Consider the following 25,419-nt stretch of genomic DNA (forward strand, 5'->3'; position numbering starts at 1 on the left):
CATTATAGTGCATATGAAAATCAACATGAATTGTAAATTTGTATTATTGCTTCCCTCACATAAAATTGTACCACACGCCACTGCAGGGCAGTCAGCTTTGTCAAACAAAGCGCGTCGAATGGGCGTCACATTGTCTTTTCAACAGCTATGTAACAATTTGGTTGCAGCAAAATAGCATTGCGTATAAATTAAGTATTAAGAAACAAAACACTATTTAAACAAGAAATGTATGATATTTAACTTTCAAACACTACAGTAGACTAATATGCTGTAAGGCCTCATGTATTTCTTTCTTAATTAAAAAATTAATTATAGTGACATTGACTGAAACCCTTGCCCACGTCCAAGGTCAGTGTAACAGAGGTTTACTCCTCCGAAATGCCAGACACCATCATGTTCGATCCTTAATTGCAACTGCTTTAAGAAAAAAGTCTTGGATAGTAGAAGAGGAAGTTTTTTGCCTTGCTACTAATGGCTCCTCTAGAAGTATTGACATCATAGCGTATTCCCAGACTACCAAGAAAGGATATATAATTGATCCTACCATAAGGATTGAAACGGGGAGTAGATCAACATTTATCTGCCAACATTTGATTACTTCAAAGCAAAATACCAGCTTGAAGACATTGAGGTGATTGGTCTTCTTATTGGAGCTCGTGGTGTGATTCCCAAGTTCTTTGAAAGCTTCAGGAAGACTTTTGAACTACCACAGACACTTACTGCTGACGTCATAACTTCAGTTTTGAAACGCTCTTGCCAAATTCTGAGTCATCATATTCACTCTGTTTAATTTCTCTTTCTTCACTTTATAATTCATATATGTTTATTTTAATTTTCTGTCAACAAATTTATGTAAACATTTAATATTTCAAAATTCATGTAGGAGAGTATACTGAGTCCTTCTGGGCTACCTCCAATGGGAGGCAGTTAACAATTTAAAAAATTTGTATAAGCGAACTATGGAAAAGTAATTTATTTCATAGGACTCTATAAAACGAAGTCACGTAGTCTAGGGCGTCATGCCTGGACTCCCGTTCAAGGAATTTTCTCATGAAATTTCGGTCAATGTATGGAACCGGTGCCCATCCAACATTGTGATCAGTTTGAGGAACTACGATAGGTAGTGAAATCCTATTATAAAAACAGTTATAACTTCTGGGGAGGGGAGGGGATCATCGTGCTGTCCACGGTTGGATGATCGTTCACCTCTGCTGAGGCATGTGGATGTGAGGAAGCAGTTTGTTGGTCGGCCTGAACGTTGTTGTAGCTCAGGCTGATCACGTGATCGCAGATGTTGTGTTGCAGGCGGAGCCACCGTCGCCGCAGCCGTCAGTGGATCGTCTGTCGGTCAGCTTCGCCCCCGAGGACAGCTGCTACTTGCGGATGAGCGCCTTCGCCCCCGGCTCGCCCCCCTCCGCCGCCGTCGAGAAAGTGCACTTCTCCAGGGAGCCCACAGTCACAGGTGCCTGTTCACAGCCTCTGTTCTATTAGCTGTCGCTGTGGCATTGCCAGCCCTTCATTCCTCCATTGCTCCTGTGCAGATGTGGAGGACGAGGACGAGGAGGATTACTCGGCCAGCGTGTGCGCCATCCTGCAGCGCCGCGCCACCTCGCGCCGCCAGAGCAACCGGCGCCGCAACCGACGGCCCTCGTCGCCCTTCTCGCCCGACGTGGACAGCGCGCACCGGCGCCGCTCCTCCGTGTTCACCACCAGCTCCGGAGAGTCAGTTGCTGCACATTCGCTTTATCCTGGGGATAATTTACCCCTCTAAAAGTTCACGGGGATAAATAGTATAATTTATCCCGCCTTGAGATGTATATCATAATGTAGTTTTTACCCTTCTTCCTGAGTAGAATTTCAAGTTAATAATTCGTTTTATTGAGGTGAAAGGACTTCAAACTCATTTTACTCTAACAAAACTGTATACCTTATATACAACTGCCGGGAAAATGCATTAAAATGTGTCAAAATAATGGCAGTAAAGAAATAAAGCATTACGTCCTTTTTTTCTTATATCTGTGAGAATTCAACCAAACATAACAACAGGGGCGATTTCTCAGGGCATGCTATGTTTGCTGCGCAAGCCCAATATTTTCGTAGAATGTGTATTTCTCAAAATGGGATTACGTACATTAAAATTTATTTTGATTTTTGGAGCACTGTATAGGCGTAATACCATCCGCAGGTTGCACACCGCAAGTATCGCAACGCTTGCTCTTTTCTCGGAGGCTACAGGAAAGACGTAGAAACAGCGAGAATATGATGCGCGCGCAAGTGCCTTCCTCCTTGGTCCGTCCTAGGCGCACATGCTTCTGTTATGTGTTGTTTGAAGCTCTGGTCCGAGAGCTACACCAACGACTATTTAACGTTACACAGACCAGTATTGACAGCGGGAATGTGCTGTGCAATGTAATTGTATGAGCGGAATGCATGTGTTAGCTGCTGCATGTATTATTAATTCTTAAACACTAATTTGAAGTATTGTAATGAGTTCGGAATTGTGTGTCATTGAAACCTTATTATTAAATCCATTTTCCCGAAGGACTATTCAAGAGAAGACAGACATTATAGAGAATATGTGCGCTCGTTCAGAGCAGCTCAATACAACAATGTGCATTGGTTGGCAGGGTCGAAAAAACTAAATAAACTGTTTTGTTGGCCATGTTTGTTATATTATATCGAACTTCTACATCTCATAAGCGAATATGATCCATGACTCATAATGATTTCATAATTATAAAATAAACTATTTATGTGGGTCTGATTATTTTTATTAATTATGAATTATTATATTCTCCCAGCTTCCCCTATGAATAAAAGAGCAAGCCTAACTTTCGTGACTAGCATTCGTCCCTGCATAACAAAGGGATGAAAGAGTGATGGAGCGGAGAAAAATTCTCTCCGGCGCCGGGATTTGAACCCGGGTTTTCAGCTCTACGTGCTGATGCTTTATCCACTAAGCCACGCCGGATACAATCCCGACGCCGTTTAGAATCGTCTCAGATTAAGCTCCATCTCTGGGGTTCCCTCTGGTGGCCGCCCTCTGCATTACGTCATAGATGTCTATGAACGCAGGACCGAAGTCCATACATGTGTTGAGGTGTACTCAGATGAGTGACTGATTGGCCGGGATCCGACGGTATGGGCGCCGTCTTATATCACAAAGTGATTTATTACGCATATCATATATATATATTGATGTACCGAAGTACATATGATATTTCCATGCAGATATTCTGCGTCATCACATGATGAAAGAGTGATGGAGCTTAGTGGATAAAGCATCAGCACGTAGAGCTGAAAACCCGGGTTCAAATCCCGGCGCCGGAGAGAATTTTTCTCCGCTCCATCACTCTTTCATCATGTGATGACGCAGAATATCTGCATGGAAATATCATATGTACGTCGGTACATCAATATATATATATATATATATATATATATATATATATATAACAAAGGGAGTTTAAAACTAATGGCAGTTATTCCTTTACGATAGAAAGACCCTTTCTTCCCTGTGGTCATCAGTTCATCACAATGGAGGCTCCGTCATGTTTTGGGCTAACTCATATCACAGCTGTGTAATTCCTTCTTAAGCGTAAAGTTGACTATAAACTTACAAATAATACCGTTCTTTAGAGCTTATTATTATGCTTATGTTAAAACCCGCAGTCCAGAATTGCAGCTGCTGTTGTTGCCGCAGAACGGCCGTGTCCATGGAGGAGGGCGCGACGCAGGAGCAGATCTACGAGAACCTGCGGCTGCACAAGGAGGTGCTGAGCAGCGTGAAGCAGCAGCCGTGGGGCATGCGGCGCAAGCTGCGGCTGGTGCAGCTGGCCAAGGCCTACGTGAAGCGCCACGAGGGCGAGCTGCAGGAGCGCCTGGCGCAGAGCAAGTCCACGCGCGACATCCTGGCCTCCTGCAACATCATCCTCATCAAGGTGCGGCCTCTCTTATTACTCAGAGTTATGTTGCGTTATGGAGTGATTGGGCCAATTCTTATTTTGCCTGTTTTGTCTCTTTGAATCGTCAATTGCACAAACCCCACAAGTCACCATTTTTCTCAAATTCGGTTTTTCAGACACAGGCCTCTTAAGTGGTGCAGAAATTCCACATGTCCAGTGGCAATAAGTTCAAAACACAACACAAACACAAGAACACAAGAAATACATCACACTAACATATGAAAACAAAAGCACACATAAGATCGCATCTTCATTCAGAAAGCAGAAATACAACATAATATACAGAACAGAAAACACACTACAAAGACATCTCAACACACAAAAAACACAAACAAATAAATACGACCACACAGGTGTATACAAACTCACATGTAATAGTTGCGATAAGTTCTACATAGGACAGACAGGCAGATCGTTCCAAACACGCTACAAAGAACACATTAAACCAATAACCAGAGGACACAATACATCTACATACGCCGATCACATAACCAATGCTAACCATACATACAATAACATAAATATAGACATGGAAATCTTACACATACAACCCAAAAACCAAAAACTCAACACACTAGGACAATACGAAATATACAGACACACTAAAACACACCCTGATCAAATTCTCAACACACAGATCAATTTCAGTACACACACACACTATTTGACTCCACTCTTCAACACCTTTCAACAATCCAACACACCCACATAACAGGCAGAGAAGTTCTAGATGACGCCGAGATCTAGTAGGCTCTGAGGATGGTGTGATGAAGCACTGAAACAGCTGTAAGCCGCACAAATCTTACATAATTAACACGAGTAAGTCCGCTAGTTAATCAATTAATTATATTCAAGTGTTAAGAGTAGTGTACGCAAGATTCAAAATGGATTTCCTTTGTCTTCTATAAGATTAAAGGAATTTGAAGAATTAAGTAGCATAATATGCTATTCACATAATTTGGCATTTTTATGATTGTGTACTTATCTTAATTTATTGGCTTAAATATTCATTTAAAGTTTATTATGAGACAATTTTCCTTCTCTTTCTTCTTCACTTAAAAATTGTTTTAAAGAAATAAAATGATTGTTACTAGTCGTGGTTTGCAGGAGCCTCGCATGTCCAGGCAATTCCGATTTTTTCCCCCAGAAAATACTAAACAAAGAAATTAAAGTTGATGTATGTCAAACAGTAGAACTTATTATCATGCTTTAATGAAAAATGTCACTTCAAAATAGCAAACGCTTCCAAAGGTCATCACTGTTTTGTGCCTGCTGAAAATTTCTGCAATTCACGATTAATTTGAGCTCTTTCTGCCTATTTTAAAAGAAGTGCCTATTTTAGGAAGACCGGATGAAGAAGAAATGTTACCACGAAGTAAAATGTTTGGACTTCACAAATAAGAACATGAAATCCATGTGATTGATAGAAGACGAAATCGGAAATGAAATAACAGACAATCAAGGAATACTCTGAGCACATGGATGAAATATGTAGAAGAGCTACATGAGACAGAGAACTGTCCAAATAACTTAGCTATAGAAGATGAAGCAGCTGTATCAGAAGACGAAAAAGAATCTCCTAAGAGAAGAAGTTGAATTAGCACTTAGGGAAATGAAGAATTGAAAAGCAACAGGAGCTGATGAAATCCTCATTGAACTAGTTAAATCCTTGCGTGAAGACAAAAAGTAATGTATTTTTGATGTTGAGTAGGTGATCAGGACGAAAGATGGGCCCCATTTGCGTTGTAATAGTTGTGCCTAATATTTGATAACTTGGGCAAATGGTATTATAACATTACCAGAGCGAAGCGAATTCAATATTTCCATTCAATTGTTGCTGGTATTTTAATTGATATTCATAAAGTTTAATGTATTATTTTTAGTCATCTAATGGAAAATTATTCTTGAAATGAAAATATTTTTATGCTCGACCATGCCGAAATGTAGTAATTTATTATACACCTGGTAGCAGCCCTTTAATGGATCTCACTAAAGTACACCTATTCATTAAAGTTCAGGTGTTCTACCAATCAGAAAATACCATTGTAGCAATATGAAAGCGCAAGTATCGATTATTCTCGGAAATGCAATCGAAAGACAACAATAAATCAATAAATCACCTATATTTGAAATAAAGTCAGTTCTGTTACTATAATAATTAGCGTTAATTGTAAATAATATTCAAATAAATTCAATTTGTCATCTCGTTTTTCAATGTCTAATTCAATTTCAAGGTTATATGAAGATTAATGTTTATTTTACTCTCTAGATTATATCAAGGTCAATGTCGACATTTGTTTCTCGGAAAAAAAAATCAATACTTTCGCGTCTGCGCACATCTCACAATTTACGAGATATTGCACAAGGTCAGTTCCACTCCCCAGTCAGATAAGAATAACATGAATTCTTGTGAATAATTTCAAGTTAGATATATGATCGAGCATAAAAAGTCGTATGAAATTTGACTATAATGGTAGTTAAGACCCTCATATGAAAATTATTAAACTCGCGCTCGTTTCATAAACATACTCGCGTCTTAATTACTACCATTATAGGCTCGTTGCATAATGTACTATTAGTAGTGTAGCCTGTGTTTCGCTGTTTGTCTCCTTATAATAAACCGCCCCCCCCCGGGATATTTCAGTGGGAGAAAATTCTTGGGATAAAACTATTGGTGGGGGGGGAATCCTACCTATTCCCCCCCCCCCGGGATTTCGCACCCTGATTCCAGTCCAAAGTATGGCCTGATACTAAAGTATCTGTCTGTCAAAATGTCATGATATTTTTTCTAGAGAAAAAAAAAGGTGAGCTGGTTTACTGTAGTGATAACGAAACATACCTGGACATGGATATTCTAGTGAGGGCAGTGAACTATTGAAGTGCACAGGGAGTTTTGTTGTTTTTATGTGGTTTCAGAAATGGCAGTACATGAAGAGGGAGCTGGCCAACCTGGTGAACGTGCTGATTCCCTGGGAACTACGCATCAAGGAGATCGAGTCGCACTTTGGCTCAGTGGTCGCGTCCTACTTCACGTTCCTCCGCTGGTTGTTCTGGGTCAACCTCGTCATCACTGTTCTTCTGGCTGCGTTTGTTGCAATTCCAGAGGTATATAAGCTCCCCTACCCTTTCTCATTGCTTTCTTCTCGTTTTTTTTTTTTTTTTTTGCTCCCTTCTACCTTCTTTTTTTCCTTCATTTTTCCTCTTCCGAGACTAAAAGACAGCTTGGTACAGTTTGCTTTGCCCTTTCTCATTGTATTGTATTGTATTTATTAACATTCCATGGTATTCATTCATTGCTTACAGCTAGAATATGGAACAAGTCAAAAAACTTAATGCTATTATAAAATCTTAATTCATAGTCACAGTTTAGATGAAATATATACAGATGAGATTTACAATATAGTCTACTAGAAATTGGTATGGTGCGATTTGCCTAAAGATGTCCCCACCCGGAGATCTGATTGGGGGACAGTTTTAATTCCGGAATATTTATCTTTAGGACTCATACTCATGTATGTTGTGGCTTACATGTAACTGTTTTCTTAAGACCTGTAAAGCATTAAGATCAGGAGAAACTACAGTTCAAAAGTATTGGAAAGCACGACTGCTAATGGCTTCATTGCCAAATGCAAGGCACTAGACAACAACAACATATAGTCTACTAGTACAACACAAAGTTTTAGTATCATTTTCATGAAGCGTTATTGAATGTCATGAATTCACCTACAGAATAGAAGGCGTGAGAAATTAGGTACTCCTTCAATTTGGCCCTAAATAATTTTATGTTTTGAGTTTCATTTTTTTATATCGATAGGGAGGCTATTAAAAAAGTTTACTGCCATATAACGCACTCCTTTTTGATAGCACAATAGACTTGCCGATGGAATATGAAAGTCATTTTTTTGACGTGTATTTATGCTATGAACTGTTGAATTACTTGCAAAGTTTTCACGATTACATATGAGGAAGATTATTAATGAAAAGATATACTGACAAGCCATGGGCAATATTTGTAGTTTTTTTTTTAAATAGTCCTACACGATTCCCTAGATTTGGCACCTACTATTATTCTAATTACTCTTTTTTGTAGTAGGAATATACTGTTACTATCTGCGGAATTTCCCCAGAATATTATTCCAAAACTCATTACCGAGTGGAAGTATGCAAAGTATATTGTTTTTAAGGTATTGATATTTACTATCTTTTGCATAGATCTAATAGCAAAACAAGCTGAATTTAGTTTGTGGTAATTTCTTTAATATGATTTTTCCAATTTAACACATTATCGATTTTTAAGCCAAGAAATTTGGTTGTTGTTGTTTCTAATAGGGATTTATTGTTAATTATTGCGCTAGAAATTTGCGAGGTTGAATTTGGACAGGATTTAAATTGAATTATGTTAGTTTTGTTACAATTTAATACAAATTTATTGACTGAGAACCAGTCACATATTTTGAAGAGAATTTCGTCTGTTGAAGATTGGAATGTGTTGGAGTTATTGGCTGTAATTACTATACTCATGCAAATGACTACTGACCTTAAGCCACCTAGCTGCTCCGACATTAATTGTGAGGGACAGCTCTCTTATGAGATAAGCTTCTATTTCTCTGGATTGTTTCCGTTATCACATCACACAGTGGCGGTTCCTCGGGGGAGGGAATGGAGGAACGTCCTCCTCACATTTTCTTCTTTTGAAAGTAAATACCAAATAAAATATGTGCCTTGAAATTCGAGGAAGATTCGATAATTTTTAAGTTTACAGCTATAAGAAAAATTCGGTTGATCGAGTTTTAAATGATGCACGCTCATATGCTGTAGAAAACTGTGAGAAAGATGCGAGATTGTCTGTGTGGAGGAAAGGCACTCCATTCCTCCTCTACTGCAGTTAACACACATAGACAACAGCGCACTAGCGGCCAGAGAAAGAAGCAGAGTTTTAAAGCAAGTAAATGAACGGAGAGGGAGGAGATCCTCCTCTGAATCAGCGCATGGGCGGGAAATAGAAACCGACTGGTCGTGCAGCAAGCTCGCTACCGCTGCCACCTAACGATGTTGCATTCAACCAGACTATAACACATCTAGAAGGAGACACAACAAAAACAGTTTTTACGCAACGCTATGAAAGACACCATGTAAACTTTTTTTTAATTATAAATAAAAAATATTATTCATTGCACTTTATATAGGCTACTATTCATGGTTTGAAACTTTCGTGGATATTTGAAAGTTAAAGTCGGGTTTATGTAAAACAAAGAGGAAGTAGTTTTACATAGTTGGCCCCTGAAATTTACCTCTATTCATTGTTTACTAGACAGGGCAACAGCCAAGTTGTCAGTTTTGTACAAATATATTTGAAACTGAAAGTAGGCACTCCAAACTAGATCATTTTTAACATAAAAAATTAATCGGCCACCGGTAGCTTTGAACAATGATAGTATGAATTTACAAGAACTGACATTCTTCAAAAGCATGTGATGCTGAACTTGTAAAATGTACATGTGGCAACACAGACCACGTGGGTGGGTGCAGTGTTCTCGCTTTCCTCAGATTATTTCCCATTCCCATTTCCATTTCCGTAAAATGGTTCCGGTTACGAGTTAGTAGCTAGTCTCTTCCAACACATGTGATGCTGTAGTGTGCTCGAAAAATGCTACGAGGTTGTGAATTTCCTTGTAATTGTTAATTTGCGCAATCATTCAACAATGAATGGAAGTGAAAACATAATATATTTTGGACAATTTAGGAAACTCAGTTTACAAGAACAGATTATTGCTATACAGAAGGGAAGGCCAACCCCAACACTACCTGGTCTTACATGTATGCATGTAAGCTAATTTGTATAATGTTTCATTCAAGAAGGTGTCATTTCGTGCTGTTAACTTCTTTCCACCTCTTAAGAAATATGCAGGAGCCGCCACTGACATCACATACAGTTTTCAATTGAAGTCCTCTAAAATTGCACTCTTGTTTTCATTTTTCAGATGTTGACAGCTGATCCCAACAAAGATTACATTCGAAAGAAATTACTACCAGAAGAGGAAGCTAAGGCTACCAACCTCATAACACTGTGGGACTTCGAAGGAGTCCTCAAGTACTCACCCATCTTCTACGGTTACTACACAAAAGAGGACTTCGCGAGAAATGGCTACCGCCTGCCCTTTGCCTACTTCATGACGGGGCTGGCGGTCTACATCTACAGCTTTGTCGCCACTCTAAAGAGGTACCCACTAGCTACAAGGTTTGGTCTCATAATATCACAGAATATTTTTCTTTCTTGAAATTATAACAAAATAAGAAAATTCGTCATCGTCTTCTGTAGGAATTAGACAGTACCACGTGTTGTAATTTCAAAATTTATTCTTTCTTCTCTGGGCTGCATTTTACTACTGGTAAAACACAAATTGTTAAGAAATTCTTTTCATAGATATCCATAAAACATGGACTTGTACATTTTTACATACGTGGTGTGTCTAAAAAGTTCGGTGAATGGTGTCATATCTGAACGGCAACTTGGCGCATGTGCTTGCGCATGCGCATGGTTCTTCAGGGACTTGGGGAGAATCGATACACAGCAAGCAATGCATGTGACTGGCAGTGTAAACAGACTGCGACCAGTTGAACGTAGTCAGTGTGAGAGGAAGTGTCACAGCGCAATGGAGCAACGTGCAAACATCAAGTTCTGCTACAAATTGGTGAAGACTGCAACGGAGACACATGGAATGTTGGTGCAGGTGTACGGGAGGGAAGCCGTGAGCAGAAAATGTGTTTACGAATGGTTTAAAAGCTTCCGTGAAGGGAAGGAAACAATTGAGGATGAGCGACGTTCAGGTCGGCCATCGACAAGCAGAACCCCAGAAATGATCGAGAAAGTGCGACAAATGCTGGCACAAGATCGGCGACTGACTCTAAGATTGATTGCGGAGGAATTGGACATTAGCAAGGACACGGTGCACACCATCGTTTGCGATGATTTGGGTAAGCGGAAGATCTGCTCCCGATTTGTGCCGCACAAGCTCACAGATGAACAGAAAGCAAAACGGATGGAAACTTCTGGTGATTTCATTTCCATGTGTGACCAGGATCCATTGCTTCTGAAAACCATCGTCACGGGAGATGAGACCTGGTGCTACCAGTTCGATCCGGAATCAAAACGGCAATTGATGTCATGGTGTTCACCGACTTCCCCGCGACCAAAAAAAAAGCCATCTGCAAAAATCCAAGGTGAAAACATTGTTGATCGCCTTCTTCGACAACAACGGCATCATCCACAAGGAATTTGTTCCTGCAGGTCAAACCATTAATGCTGCATTTTACCAGTCCGTTTTGAACCAATTGCTACAGCGTATCCGGCGGGTTTGGCCTGAGTTGCACAGGACTGGAAAATGGATGCTGCGCCATGACAATGCCCCTGCACACTGTGCGATGAGTGTGCGCCAATTCCTGGCTCAGAAGATGGTAACTGTTCTCGAACACCCTCCGTACTCCCCTGATCTGGCTCCTGCAGACTTCTTCCTGTTTCCCCCCTTGAAGGCGGCCATGAAAGGTGAACGTTTTGCGGACGTGAATGCCATCAAAGATCGTGTGACAGCCGTTCTGCGATCGATTCCACAGGAGGCCTTTGCTGATAGTTTCCAGAAGCTGTACGAACGTTGTCAAAAGTGTGTTGTAGCGGGTGGCTACTATTTTGGAGGGCAATAAAGAAAATTTGTTTGTATCTTTGTTTTGTTTGTTTTCTGATAGCATGCACCGAACTTTTTAGAAGAAGTCCGCAGGAGCCAGATCAGGGGAGTACGGAGGGTGTTCGAGAACAGTTACCATCTTCTGAGCCAGGAATTGGCGCACACTCATCGCACAGTGTGCGGCGGCATTGTCATGGAGCAGCATCCATTTTCCAGTCCTGTGCAACTCTGGCCAAACCTGCCGGATACGCTGTAGCAATCGGTTCAAAACGGACTGGTAAAATGCAGCATTAATGGTTTGACCTGCAGGAACAAATTCCTTGTGGATGATGCCGTTGTTGTCGAAGAAGGCGATCAACAGTGTTTTCACCTTGGATTTTTGCAGACGGCTTTTTTTTTTGGTCACGGGGAAGTCGGTGAACACCATGACATCGATTGCCGTTTTGATTCCGGATCGAACTGGTAGCACCAGGTCTCATCTCCCGTGACGATGGTTTTCAGAAGCAATGGATCCTGGTCACACATGGAAATGAAATCACCAGAAGTTTCCATCCATTTTGCTTTCTGTTCGTCTGTGAGCTTGTACGGCACAAATCGGGAGCAGATCTTCCGCTTACCCAAATCATCACGGACGATGGTATCCACCGTGTCCTTGCTAATGTCCAATTCCTCTGTAATCAATCTTAGAGTCAGTCGCCGATCTTGTGCCAGCATTTGTCGCACTTTCTCGATCATTTCTGGGGTTCTGCTTGTCGATGGCCGACCTGAACGTGCCTCATCCTCAATTGTTTCCTTCCCTTCACGGAAGCGTTTAAACCATTCGTAAACACATTTTCTGCTCACGGCTTCCCTCCCGTACACCTGCACCAACATTCCATGTGTCTCCGTTGCAGTCTTCCCCAATTTGTAGCAGAACTTGATGTTTACACGTTGCTCCATTGCGCTGTGACACTTCCTCTCACACTGACTACGTTCAACTGGTCGCAGTCTGTTTACACTGCCAGTCACATGCATTGCATGCTGTGTATCGATTCTCCCCAAGTCTCTGAAGAACCATGTGCATGCGCAAGCACATGCGCCAAGTTGCCGTTCAGATATGACACCATTCACCGAACTTTTTAGACACACCACGTATTTTCGTCAGTTCTCTTCTAATGGTCCTCCCCCAAAATGAAACATTCCCACTCCATTCTTAGAAACTTCATTTTCGCTGCTTGCATCTTATTTCCGATCCATGAAGCTGAATTAACTTTTACAATGTTAGTTCTTTGTGTTGTTCCATATGCTTACTTGTTTTGTTTAATTATCTTTGCCGCATGTTACATTGCAGTCCAAGAGTAGGAGACGTGATATGTGGCTCTCTGTCCTGCAGACCGCTTTCTAGTTGGTTCCTTAGTTAATGATATTTTCATACGTCTTGATTACACAACTTTTAACACTGTATCACTTCGGAATATGTATGGTAAGACTTTCATGTGTTAAATTTCAACGTACCTCATTTACATGTTTCGACCTATTTATGGATCTACATACGACAGACAGGCAGACCGTTTCAAACACGTTACAAAGAACACATCACAGCTATAACAAAATTACAAAACACCTCCACATATGCAGAACACATCACAAATGCTAACCACACCCACAGAGACATCAACACAGACATGGAAATACTACACATCCAACCAAAAAGCCAGAAACTAAACACACTAGAACAATATGAAATATACAGACACACAAAACACACCCCAACGAAATTCTCAACACACAACTCAACTTCAAAACACACACACTCTTTGACTCTAAACTATACCACAGGAACACACCCTCACAGGAAACAGAACAAGTGGCGCCAAGACCAACAACGACCAGTTCTGAAGATGGTCCATAAATAGGTCGAAACATGTAAACGAGGTACATTGAAATTTAACACAGGAAAGTCTTACCATACATATTCCGATATTTTCATGTTAAAATGGCTACATAATACATTGGTCTCTGGAGTTGATCTCCTGTTTCTTGTATTATTGTTTGATCACCAACAGATATAGATAATGTAGCATTGTTTTAAGAGGAGAAGATGGTATAATTTGAACATTTCTTCCTAATTGATCCAAATTTTTCATTTTTTGTATGTAGAAATATCATTGCTCCAACAGCTTAAATTCGAAATTTGTTTTTGAAAGACACTTTGGGCCCAAATTATTTTTTAAAAGAATATCAGGATATAGTAATTCACTAAGTTGGTTGTATCTGAGCCACTATTTGAAGATAAATTCAAAATCTCTTTGACGTTTTACTCCTAAAAGCACCTTTATTAAAATCTCTGGAGCACAATTTTATTTTTATATTGCCTTTCAAAATTTTTAGATAAATGATTACATTTAAGAATGAATCTTAGTGATATTTTATGGAAATATGTAGGGATATTTTTCAAATGCAACAAATTTATATTTCAGAGAAAAGTTTCCTAATAGTCTAAATCCTGGTCGGACAAGTTACCTGGTTGAGGTTTTTTCGGGGTTTTCCCTCAACCCAATATGAGCAAATGCTGGGTAACTTTTTGCCCTGGACCCTGGACTCATTTCATCGACATTATCGCCTCCATTTCATTCAGACGCTAAATTACCGGAGATGTTGATACAGTGTCGTAAAATAAGACACTAAAAAAAATAGCCTAGAGAATATATCTTCGAAATATCACCCATGTAACATTAATAATTCCGGAAACATGTAACTTTTTGCATAAAACTTTCTTAAAAACTTACAACTAACTTTAAAGGTGTTAAAATTATTAAAAAGATAATAACCTATATCTTGTATGACAGACGGAACCATGATGACAGTAGTATCGTTGGCAACAGGCCATGATTGTTTGGCCAAATACCTGCATAGAATTGGAATATATCAGTCCCCTAACTGCCCATTGTGCAACTCAAATCAAGAAATGGATTCGGAACACCTCAAAATCTGTGCTTCAGTGGCCGACCATGATAATATCTTTGAAAAATATTGGAGTGCAAGAGGTCAAATGACTTTATTGTCAAACGGCTGGCATTAGAAAACAACAACACAGTTTCTTGTATAGTGTATAAATGTCTTTGGGTCTTCTGGATTATACAGAAGTTTAATTTCATTGTTACTCAGGAAGTTTACCTTGTGAGTTATAATAGTCATAGCCTCAAGCGAGGAATGCAGCATTGAAGCCACCCATTATTATTCTAGATGTGGAAATCTCAAGTAAGTGTGAATTTAGGTTGTTGTTTTTGGTGGGCTGTAAATACTGTAGATTTTGAACTTGTTCTTATGTATCCATACCTACAGTTCTATTGTCTCTGCTGTCTCATGGTCCTTCATTTTTTTATCACTCTGAAGTTTGACGTGAGATTATTCTTTACTTCTACGAATATACCTACCACTGGCTGTCTGTCTAGATTTGAATAGTGCATGTGTTTTGTAGTTTATGTTACATTATTTTGTATTGTCGTTGGCTTCATTGATTAGTAAGATGTCTGTGTCCCTTTTGTGTAAAGTCTGTTTGATTTCTGACATTTTTGGATGTGAAAGTCCTCCTGTACAATATTTAACCGTTAGAAGAACTGTTCTTGAATTTGGAGAGATACCTGTTGCGCCTGTTTTATTACGGTACTCATTTTGTACCCCCAGAGGACACGTACAGCTTGAGGTGTAACTTTGCCTCCCTCGACATGGAACATGACTTAATTCTAAAATGTGATTATTTCTCTGTTACAGCTGAGTTTAGTACTGCCAAATAAATATAAAAAGTAAAATAAGAAATATAAAATTTACTTTGTCATACGTTAAAAGTGTTAAAATTGTTAAAAAGGTATTTTACCTTCGACAGACGGCCCGTTTCGACGCTATGTGTCGTCGTCTTCAGTGTCTCTTGAACCACTGGTGATCTTGACTCTGCGATGTGCAGTTGTCGATGGTAGGGGTGAGGGTGTGTTGTTCCTATGGTGGGGGTTGGCTGTTTGTATGTTATGATGTATTATGACGTCAAATAATATGTGTGTATCGAACTGTAGTTGTGTGTTAAGTATATATTGTGAGTGTGCTATTGTATTCTTATATATTTCGTACTGTTCTAGGATGTTTAACTGCGAACTTTTTGGTGTGATGTGTAAAATTTCCATATCTGTTTCTATATTATTGTAGTCATGATTATTGTTGATAATGTGATCTGCATAATTTGATGTGATGTAAGGTTTGGGTATAGCTTTAATATGTTCATTATCACACCAAAAAGTTCACAGTTAAACATCCTAGAACAGTACGAAATATATAAGAATACAATAGCACACCCACAATATATACTTAACACACAACTACAGTTCGATACGCACATATTATTTGACGTCATAATACATCATAACATACAAACAACCAACCCCCACCATAGGAACAACACACCCCCACCCCTACCATCGACAACTGCACATCGCAGAGTCAAGATCACCAGTGGTTCAAGAGACACTGAAGACGACGACACATAGCGTCGAAACGGGCCGTCTGTCGAAGGTAAAATACCTTTTTAACAATTTTAACACTTTTAACGTATGACAAAGTAAATTTTATATTTTTTAACAAAGTGTTAACGAGAACTTTAATCAATGTAAAATAATATAATTGTACAACCTGTCAGTAATTTGTTGTTACTTTCTGTGTAGTTTAAAATGGTTTGTTTTCTTCAGGGCTGTCGTAAATGTTACAGCGTCATACATATCAATAGTCCAGTAAATTTATTTCATGGTTTCGAAGTGAAATGTAAAAGTGCATGCAGTGGAGGAACTGTGATTGCAGGATGGCGGAGAACTCGCGCATGAGCAAGCTGTCTGAGAAGGACGACGAGTGCGTGTTCACGTGGAAGCTGTTCACGGGCTGGGACTACATGATCGGCAACGCAGAGACAGCGCACAACCGGGCCGCTTCCATCATCCTGGGCTTCAAGGAGGCGCTGCTGGAGGAGGCGGAGAAGAAGAGGAACGCACACAAGTAAGACATCTACTGTACAAGTCAATCATTCTATTTTTATTATTATTATTATTATTATTATTATTATTATTATTATTATTATTATCATCATCATCATCATCATCATTATCATTATTATGAAGAAAGCAGATTAACAGCTTCTGAGATGAAGTTTCTGCGAAGAACAGGAGGGTGTACAAAAACGGAACACAAGAGGAATCAATATACATACATACTTACTTACTTACTTACTTACTGGCTTTTAAGGAATCCAGAGGTTCATTGCCGCCCTCACATAAGCCCGCCATTGGTCCTTAACCTGAGCAAGATTAATCCATTCTCTATCATCATATCCCACCTCCCTCAAATCCATTTTAATATCTTCCCATCCACGTCTCGGCCTCCCTAAAGGTCTTTTTTCCCTCCGGCCTCCCAACTAACACTCTATATCCATTTCTGGATTCGCCCATACGTGCTACATGCCCTGCCCATCTCAAACGTCTCGATTTAATGTTCCTAATTATGTCAGGTGAAGAATACAATGCGTGCAGTTTTGTGTTGTGTAACTTTCTCTATTCTCCTGTAACTTCATTCCTCTTAGCCCCAAATATTTTCCTAAACACCCTTAATCTCTGTTCCTCTCTCAAAGTGAGAGTCCAAGTTTCACAACCATACAGAACAACCGGTAATATAAGTGGTTTATAAATTCTAACTTTCAGATTTTTCGACAGCAGACTAGATGATAAAAGGTTCTCAACCGAATAATAACAGGCATTTCCCATATTTATTCTGTGTTTAATTTCCTCCCGAGTATCATTTATATTTGTTACTGTTGCTCCAAGATATTTCAACTTCTCCACCTCTTCAAAAGATAAATTTCCAATTTTTATATTTCCATTTCGTACAATATTCTGGTCACGAGACATAATCATATACTTTGTCTTTTCGGGATTTACTTCCAAACCAATCTCTTTACTTGCTTCCAGTAAAATCTCCTTGTTTTCCCTAATCGTTTGTGGATTTTCTCCTAACATATTCACGTCATCCACATAGACAAGCAGCTGATGTAATTATTATTATTATTATTATTATTATTATTATTATTATTATTATTATTATTTTATTCAAAAAGTCAGGTAACAAGAGCTCTCATTGTCAAGCTTTATTCCACAGACAGATACACTGATACACAGTAGTAGGCACTGGTACGCATTACTATTCAACACAGTCACCATGTTTGTTACAATAGTAGACCAAAGCATTGATCATGGAAGAAATCTACGTCAAGTCCCTGAAGCCACATCATGACGACTTGCTGAATGGCCATATTGGTGTTGAATCACTTACCACCCAGGTGCTTCTTCAATGGTCCGAAGAGATGAAAATGACTGGGTTCCAGGTCGGAACTGTAGAGAGAATGGTCCAGTACCTCCCACCGAAAGCACCATAACAATTCACGCGTGCTGTTGTCTGCGTGTGGTCTGTCATTGTCGGGCAGAAACACAACGCCTGTTGAGAGAAGTCCAGATCATTTTCTGCGAATTGCCTCAGTGGTTGCAATAACTGACAGCATTCACTGTCGCTCCCCTGGTGAGGAAATCAACCAGAAGCATGCCCTTGTGGTCCAAAAGACCGTCGCCATAACTTTCTTTGTGGATGAAGCTGTTTGGAATTTCTAGCAAGATGGGGACAATGTATGTTTTCATGACATGGGTGTTTGCTTCATCTCCGGTGTCGCATGTTGCGACGATACAATGCAGGAACGGTACTCCTTCCTCATGAAACCGCATCAAGTTCATGAGAGACAATTCCATCTGAGTAGCTTTGTGATCTCCTGCGGGTTGCCTTGGCACCCACTGCGAACACGTCTTTCGGTATCCCAGCTTCTTATGAACACTGCCCACTGAGATGTTGAATTTTTCACCAAAGTCGCTAAGTCGAATGTGATGATCGTCCTGTATCAAACCTTCAATACAGCACACATTGTCATCTGTGGTAGACGTACTTGGCTGGCCGCATCATTGGTCATCTTACACGGCTGTCCTACCATCATCGCACTCAGTGCACCAAACCCGTATCTGTTTCTGTGACATGATATTCACACCGTACACCTCAACAAGTTTACGATGAATTTCTGCTGGGGAGGTGCCCTTCAGACGTAAAAATCGGATCATACTACGCACTTCCACATTTGACCATGTTTCAATCCCCGCAGCCACCTTATAACTGATATTGTGAGGGTCTGACGCATCAAATGCACCATCTAATGGTTGAGTGATGAAGCGGTGGTGTGCTGCTGCGGCCTTGACTGAAAATTCGAACAAGAGGGGAATATGTCACCATGAGAACTCTTCTTACCTTACTTTTTTAATCACCCTCGTATTAATAATAATAATAATCATCAATAACAGTCTTGGATTAGACCTCCAGGCCTGTTCGCTTCCAGAAGAAAGTTGATCTTTCCATCTCTTCCTTGGTCTTCCCATGTCTCGTTTTCCATGAGGTGTACAGTTCAATAGTCTCTTGGGTAACCTATTGTTAGGCATTCTTAATACATGTTCACACCAGTTGTTGCAGTAAGATTCTATAGTATCCGTAATGGCGGTGATATTCAATTCTGTTCAGATGTCAGCGTTCCTTTTATGGTCGTGAAGAGTATATCCTGCAAGAGGTCTTAGCAATCGCATTTCAGCAACTTCTATTCTTCGAAGTTGTCCTTTCGTTAATGACCATGTCTCTGATCCATATAATAATGCCGGGACTGCCATAACTTTATAGAATTTCAAAATTGTTTCTGGTCGAACTTTCTTTAATAGAGTTGATTTGATTGTCCTTAACAGTTGCTGAAATTTGGCAAGTATAATATCTACGTCCCTGGAGTTTATATAAGAAAGATTGCAGCCAAGATAGTTGACTGTGTTGACTTGTTCTATACAATTATTATTGATTGCAATTTTGGATCTTACATGATACTTTCTTTGGAAGGCCATGCTTCTAGTTTTATTTATAGAGATTTCCAAATTATAATTTTTTGCTACCTTGTATAGTGTGTGTATTGCTCTTTGTAAATTGTCTTCAGAATTTGCTAAGCTTATCTGATCATCTGCGTAAAGTAATGTGTTAAGTGGGAAGTTGTCAACCATAAAATATGTGAGCAATTTGTCTTCCCAATTTTTGGTAATGTTATTTATATAAATATTAAATAAGTTGGGTGGCATTGGATAGCCTGCTTTACTCCTTGATAATAATAATAATAATAATAATAATAATAATAATAATAATAATAATAATACCGATAATAATAATAATAATAATAATAATAATAATAATAATAATAATAATAATAATAATAATAATACCGGTAATAATAATAATAATAATAATAATAATAATACTGATAATAATAATAATAATAATAATACTAGTAATAATAATAATAATAATACCGGTAATAATAATAATAATAATAATAATAATAATAATACTGATAATAATAATAATAATAATAATAATAATAATACCGGTAATAATAATTTATTTATTTATTTATTTATTTATTTATTTATTTATTTATTTATTTATTTATTTATTTATTTATTTATTTACTTATTTAATTATTTATTTACTTATTTATTTATTTATAATATTAACGTGCAAAACAACAGCACAAGGCCAATTACAGTTTAGCACGATACAGAACAGAAGAAAACAACAAATGATGATGAGCATGAATGATAGAAGATAGGAATGAGATGAAAATACAACAATATAATAGTCTACATCAATCATTGACCAAATGCAACAAAGTAAGATAGCACAAATAATTATTAAAATTAGTTCAGTGAGATAATTAAAAATAATGGCAATTAAATATAATGAATGACATAATGAATAGATATCAAAAACAGTGCATACAAATAATTCTTAAAATTACAGTAATAATAATAATAATAATAATAATAATAATAATAATAATAATAATAATAATAATACCGGTAATAATAATAATAATAATACCGATAATAATAATAATAATATTTTAATAATAAATAATGATGATAACAGTAACAATAGGCTACATGTGGCATAACAGAACGTGTGTTGTTGTGCAGCTGGAAGATCATCGGCCTCCGTGTGCTGGTGAACTTCACGGTGCTGGCGCTGCTGGCTGCATCTGCATACGCGGTTGTGGAGGTAGTGAAGCGCTCCACGGAGCCAGCGAGGAATGCCAGCTGGTGGCGTCAGAACGAGATCACCATGGTGCTCACCATGATCACCTTCATCTACCCGATCATTTTCGAGGTGCTGGGCTTCTTCGAGTGCTTCCACCCCCGCAAGCAGCTGCGTCTGCAGTTGGCGAGGTGAGATCGCACAGCAAGCCGACTCCCCCCTCCGTCTGTGCGCAGACTGATCACATTCTGTCTGTTGCAGGATTATGGTGCTCAACTTGCTGAACTTGTACACGTTGATCTTCGCCCTTTTCGGAAAAATAAGCTTAATGGTAAGAAATCTGCCTAAATAATATTAATTTAAAAACGATACATGATTGATGTCGAGAATTCCTCGAAGATACTAAAGAGTGCAGAGTAATACATGTAATAGGGCATTATGCAACGAGCCTATAATGGTAGTAATTAAGACGCGAGGATGTTTATGAAACGAGCGCAAGCGAGTTTCATAATTTTCATACGAGCGTCTTAATTACCATTATAGGCAAGTTTCATACGACTTTTTATGCTCGACCATATTTCTAACTTGAAATTATTCATAAATATTCATGTTATTGTTATGTGAGTGAGTGCAATAGCCTACCTCATGAATTGTGAGATGTGCGCAGACGCGAAAGTATTGATTTTTTCCGGGAAACGAATGTCGACGATAAACATTAGTATTGATATAACTTTGAAATTGAATTCGACATTGGAAAACGAGATGACAAATTGAATTTATTTGAATATGATTTACAATTAACGCTAATTATTATAGTAACAGAACATAACCTTCTGCGACAGTATTGGATTTCCAGCCTCCGTGACCTTTCGATAGTTGACTTTCGATTGCATATCCGAGAATAATCGAAACCTGAACTTTAATGAATAGGTGTACTTTAATGACATGCATTAAAGGACTGCTACCAGGTGCATAATTACTACATTTCGGCATGGTCGAGCATAAAATAATATTTCCAAGCATAATAAATAAAGCTTTTGTAATTATTACTTATTTTGCTTACCAATACACTTAATTTGCTTTTATTTCTTGATGTTTGTCGGAGTTCTTTGTTTTATTCGGGAGCACTACAGCTATGGGATGATTATGAGCCATTCTGAATTGAAATAAATTCTCAGTCATATGTAAAGTCATAACTACTGCATATCTTACACTCGCTGATGCATCGTAAGTAGAGCAAGGGTCTACAAGCTCCAGAATGGTGAGAGACGATCTGGAAGTCAAAATTTTGTGGGATTTTTAATATGCAAACTGAAGCACTGCTTGAAACTATTATGACATTGCAGGAAAATATTCATGAGTACAGGCAAGGATTTGTTCGCTCGTTAAATCTTGTCTGAGAAGATTGTTCCTAGTTGCAATAATGTCTGCCCATAACTTGAAAAAAGAAATCATTGCATTTGTGAAGTAACCTGCTACGCGAGTCTGTTATTCCAAGATCGTGATTATGTAAATGTACAACCCTTCTGTCCAGATACATTGGTGATTCGTTTATCATTATCATCACTTGATTCCAATTATAGGAGAATCATCACAGATTCATCTGGTGCAGACCAGTAGCGGCTGGTAGTCAAAATAATGAGTGTGCTACCATCTCTATATCAGCCTACTGTATACACTTATATGTATTTATCTTAATTTGAGACTCGCCTAGTATGAAGTCCATACGACGTTCCTTCCTACTCTAGAACTTGTCAATTACCCTGGTGTAAACCCCTCCATCTTGGACATCATATTATTTTCTATTGACAGTATTGCAAGAGCAATGAGACGATCCTGGGACACAGTGTTCCTTAAAAACCGTTTTTATGCGTTTCAAGCAATAAAAACATCTTTCTGGCTCAGCAGTAGCCATTGGTGTTGTAACCAAAATATTTAACAACTTCGGTACTTCACGGAATGGATCCCGTAAATTGTTGGAGGCTATGTATTGTAACAATTGAACAGCTCCATCTATGAATTTAAATACTATTATAGTCACAATCATGCCATGGTATGAAAGAAAAATTTCACAACCTCGAGCGGGAATCGAACCTGCGACTTCCTGTACTCCGGTCAGGCGCTCTACCACTGAGCTATCGAGTTCGTCTGACGCCAAAGGCTTGGAATTATCCTTTCATACTGGCGACTCTGTTATAAAGTACTGTCCATAGCGTCTGATCTAGTCAGCACTGCTTATGGCTTGAAAGAATCTTTACAAATGTAAAGCTCCATCTATATTTTGGAAGTCGGTTTTACCATATAGAACTCCAAGTTGTGTCTTTAACACTCTTTTTTTCAGTATAGTATAGGTGTTGACAGCAACTTCAAGTTCGCGTTCACGAAAATTACACGAAAAATTCTCAAAAATTTTTCTGTTTAACAATTTTGTTGCGTCTAGGTAGCTTAAAGACTGGAAACGGTGAGTAGTTTCCTGAATTATACAGTCACATACTTCCTTGGCTTCAATTTTCTGGGATTCCATTTTCCGTCGCTTGCTAGCTGATTCAGGAGGTACCTCGTAGCCCTACAGGTAGATGGCAGCAGCGGTCTGATATTTGAATTCCAAATACATTGTAAAGAGTTCTTCCACAAACAAGCATTCTTTCGTTATGCTTTATTTTTGCAATCTCCAAGCTGTGTTGTGCTGAAGCTGACTACAGCACTTTCCCGCGTAAAAATAGCCAATCAGAGCAGTGATTTCAGCTTTGCACATGCGCATAAATGTCTACATTCTCATATGAACTTCAGAATAGCACAACGAACCCCCTGAGGCACCAAAGAGCGAAGAGCGAAGACTAAACACTCTATAACGCGTCATGAACATAACCACGGAAAATTGTCAAATGGCAGATCAGATACTATGGTGGTATTGCAAATACATTATTTGAGCAAAAATTATCACTGTGCTGTAGCACTGTAGCACATAGGGACGGGCCGCCCCTGGTGCAGACCCTAAAGCAAATGCATTTCGTTCTCAGAATGCTCTCATTTGAGTCTTACTTTCATATGAATGTTTATGCAAGATACCATGTTGATGCTGTGAACATGTACTTGATGTGCGTCAGTTATGATTTAAATAAGGATATTACATTTAAATTCAAGAAAGTATTTCTCAGTTATATCTTGAAGCTCAAAAGTGCTCTAGTGAAAACGTTATCTTCTTCTTCTTCTTCTCCTTCCCGTCAAGTATTAGGTCCTAAGGCCTATTGTGATCTCACAATTGAATTTTCAACCGAACATTTCATTCGACGGCCTAGAGATCTCTTCCCGTTTGGACAATAGTAAAACGTGGCTTTTGGGATTCTCTTTATACGCACACGATGCAGATGATTTGTCCATTTGTTCTGGTAATGTTGTCTGTGATGCACTACAGATTCTAATTGTAATTCTTCCACTACATCCTCATTATGTTTGTGTATCCTGCTGTGTACTGGTATCACATAAATATTTTAATTTCATTAGTCATTATTCTGCTTTCATCTTTCTTCCTTAATGTCCATGCCTCATTACCATAACAAAGATCTTGTATATAGTGAGGATCACATAAGAGCAGTTCCTAAAAGGCTAATTTGGCCGTCTCTTCAGTGTTGCCAACTAATACCAGCTATCACCAAAGATGGTAAAATCACAATGCTACGTACTGAAATAATAATAATAATAATAATAATAATAATAATAATAATAATAATAAAGTGTTAACTATAACAACGTCTTGCTTATTTACCACATCTCATCTTCATGTTGTGAGGTGTTTCCTAAATGGTTCAATAATGTATTTATGAAATAGTATATTTTCTTCCCGGACTTCTCGCATATTATGTTTGTAATTGAGATTAGTATGATCTAATATTACAATTTATTTTGTCAGGCAACATGAAATTTGTTGCTTTGGCTAAAGAGTTTACGATTCATGAAACCTAACCTAAAAATGATTTACTTACTTTCATTTTCATCAGTTTGCTTTAGTGTAAACCGAAATCATTTCTGCCAAAATAACAGTTAGAAAATAACTTCCAGTTGTAGTATTTGTCAGTACCCGAAATTTGAAACGAAGTTGGTAAAATAAAATTCAACCTGAGAGTTAGAAAATCACTATAATCCACTAGCATACTTAGTAATAGTGTAAAAATGGTTAGGTTTCACCCTTAGGGTATTAAATAAGCTGATCCGGACTATAGGTGAATTCTATTATGTTTCTGTACTAAGGAAGATTTCATAATATTGTCAGTTATTCCCATTGTTTTGGTGTATTTAAAAATGTCCTCTGGAATGTTTATCTCATCGAAGAGGGCTAATGTAACTTATATTGGAGCTATGCACATGAATTTATTCTTTTTAATATTTTTTTAATCCAAACATAGTTTGCTATGCACAGGGTTTTTTTTTTTTTTTTTTTTTTTCGCAGAAGGCCTTCATTTTTCTTGTTTCATTCTCATATCATATTCAAGTGCAATTTTGTTCAAATCATATATTGAACGTTGAAAGTCATCTTGCTAGGACGCCACCAGAGCTAAATTTTATAAATGTACATTTCCTTTCTTTCCATTTCCTGCAGACGAAGGATCTGC

General features: G+C 38.4%; 1 protein-coding gene across 1 annotated transcript in view; it reads left to right on the top strand.

Moving 5' to 3' along the window:
• Nucleotides 1-25,419, top strand: part of Tmc (Transmembrane channel-like) — a 142,551-nt gene that overhangs the window by 102,158 nt on the left and 14,974 nt on the right. The window contains exons 3-11 of the mRNA XM_069832300.1: nucleotides 1,306-1,462; nucleotides 1,542-1,722; nucleotides 3,704-3,941; nucleotides 6,882-7,070; nucleotides 9,947-10,185; nucleotides 16,469-16,660; nucleotides 20,752-21,000; nucleotides 21,071-21,140; nucleotides 25,407-25,419. The exon at nucleotides 25,407-25,419 is cut by the window's right edge and continues 789 nt beyond it. Of these exons, the coding sequence (XP_069688401.1) occupies nucleotides 1,306-1,462; nucleotides 1,542-1,722; nucleotides 3,704-3,941; nucleotides 6,882-7,070; nucleotides 9,947-10,185; nucleotides 16,469-16,660; nucleotides 20,752-21,000; nucleotides 21,071-21,140; nucleotides 25,407-25,419 (1,528 nt within the window). The remainder of the gene's footprint in view (nucleotides 1-1,305; nucleotides 1,463-1,541; nucleotides 1,723-3,703; nucleotides 3,942-6,881; nucleotides 7,071-9,946; nucleotides 10,186-16,468; nucleotides 16,661-20,751; nucleotides 21,001-21,070; nucleotides 21,141-25,406) is intronic.

Source organism: Periplaneta americana, chromosome 8, assembly GCF_040183065.1.
Source record: "Periplaneta americana isolate PAMFEO1 chromosome 8, P.americana_PAMFEO1_priV1, whole genome shotgun sequence".
NCBI lineage: Eukaryota > Metazoa > Arthropoda > Insecta > Blattodea > Blattidae > Periplaneta > Periplaneta americana.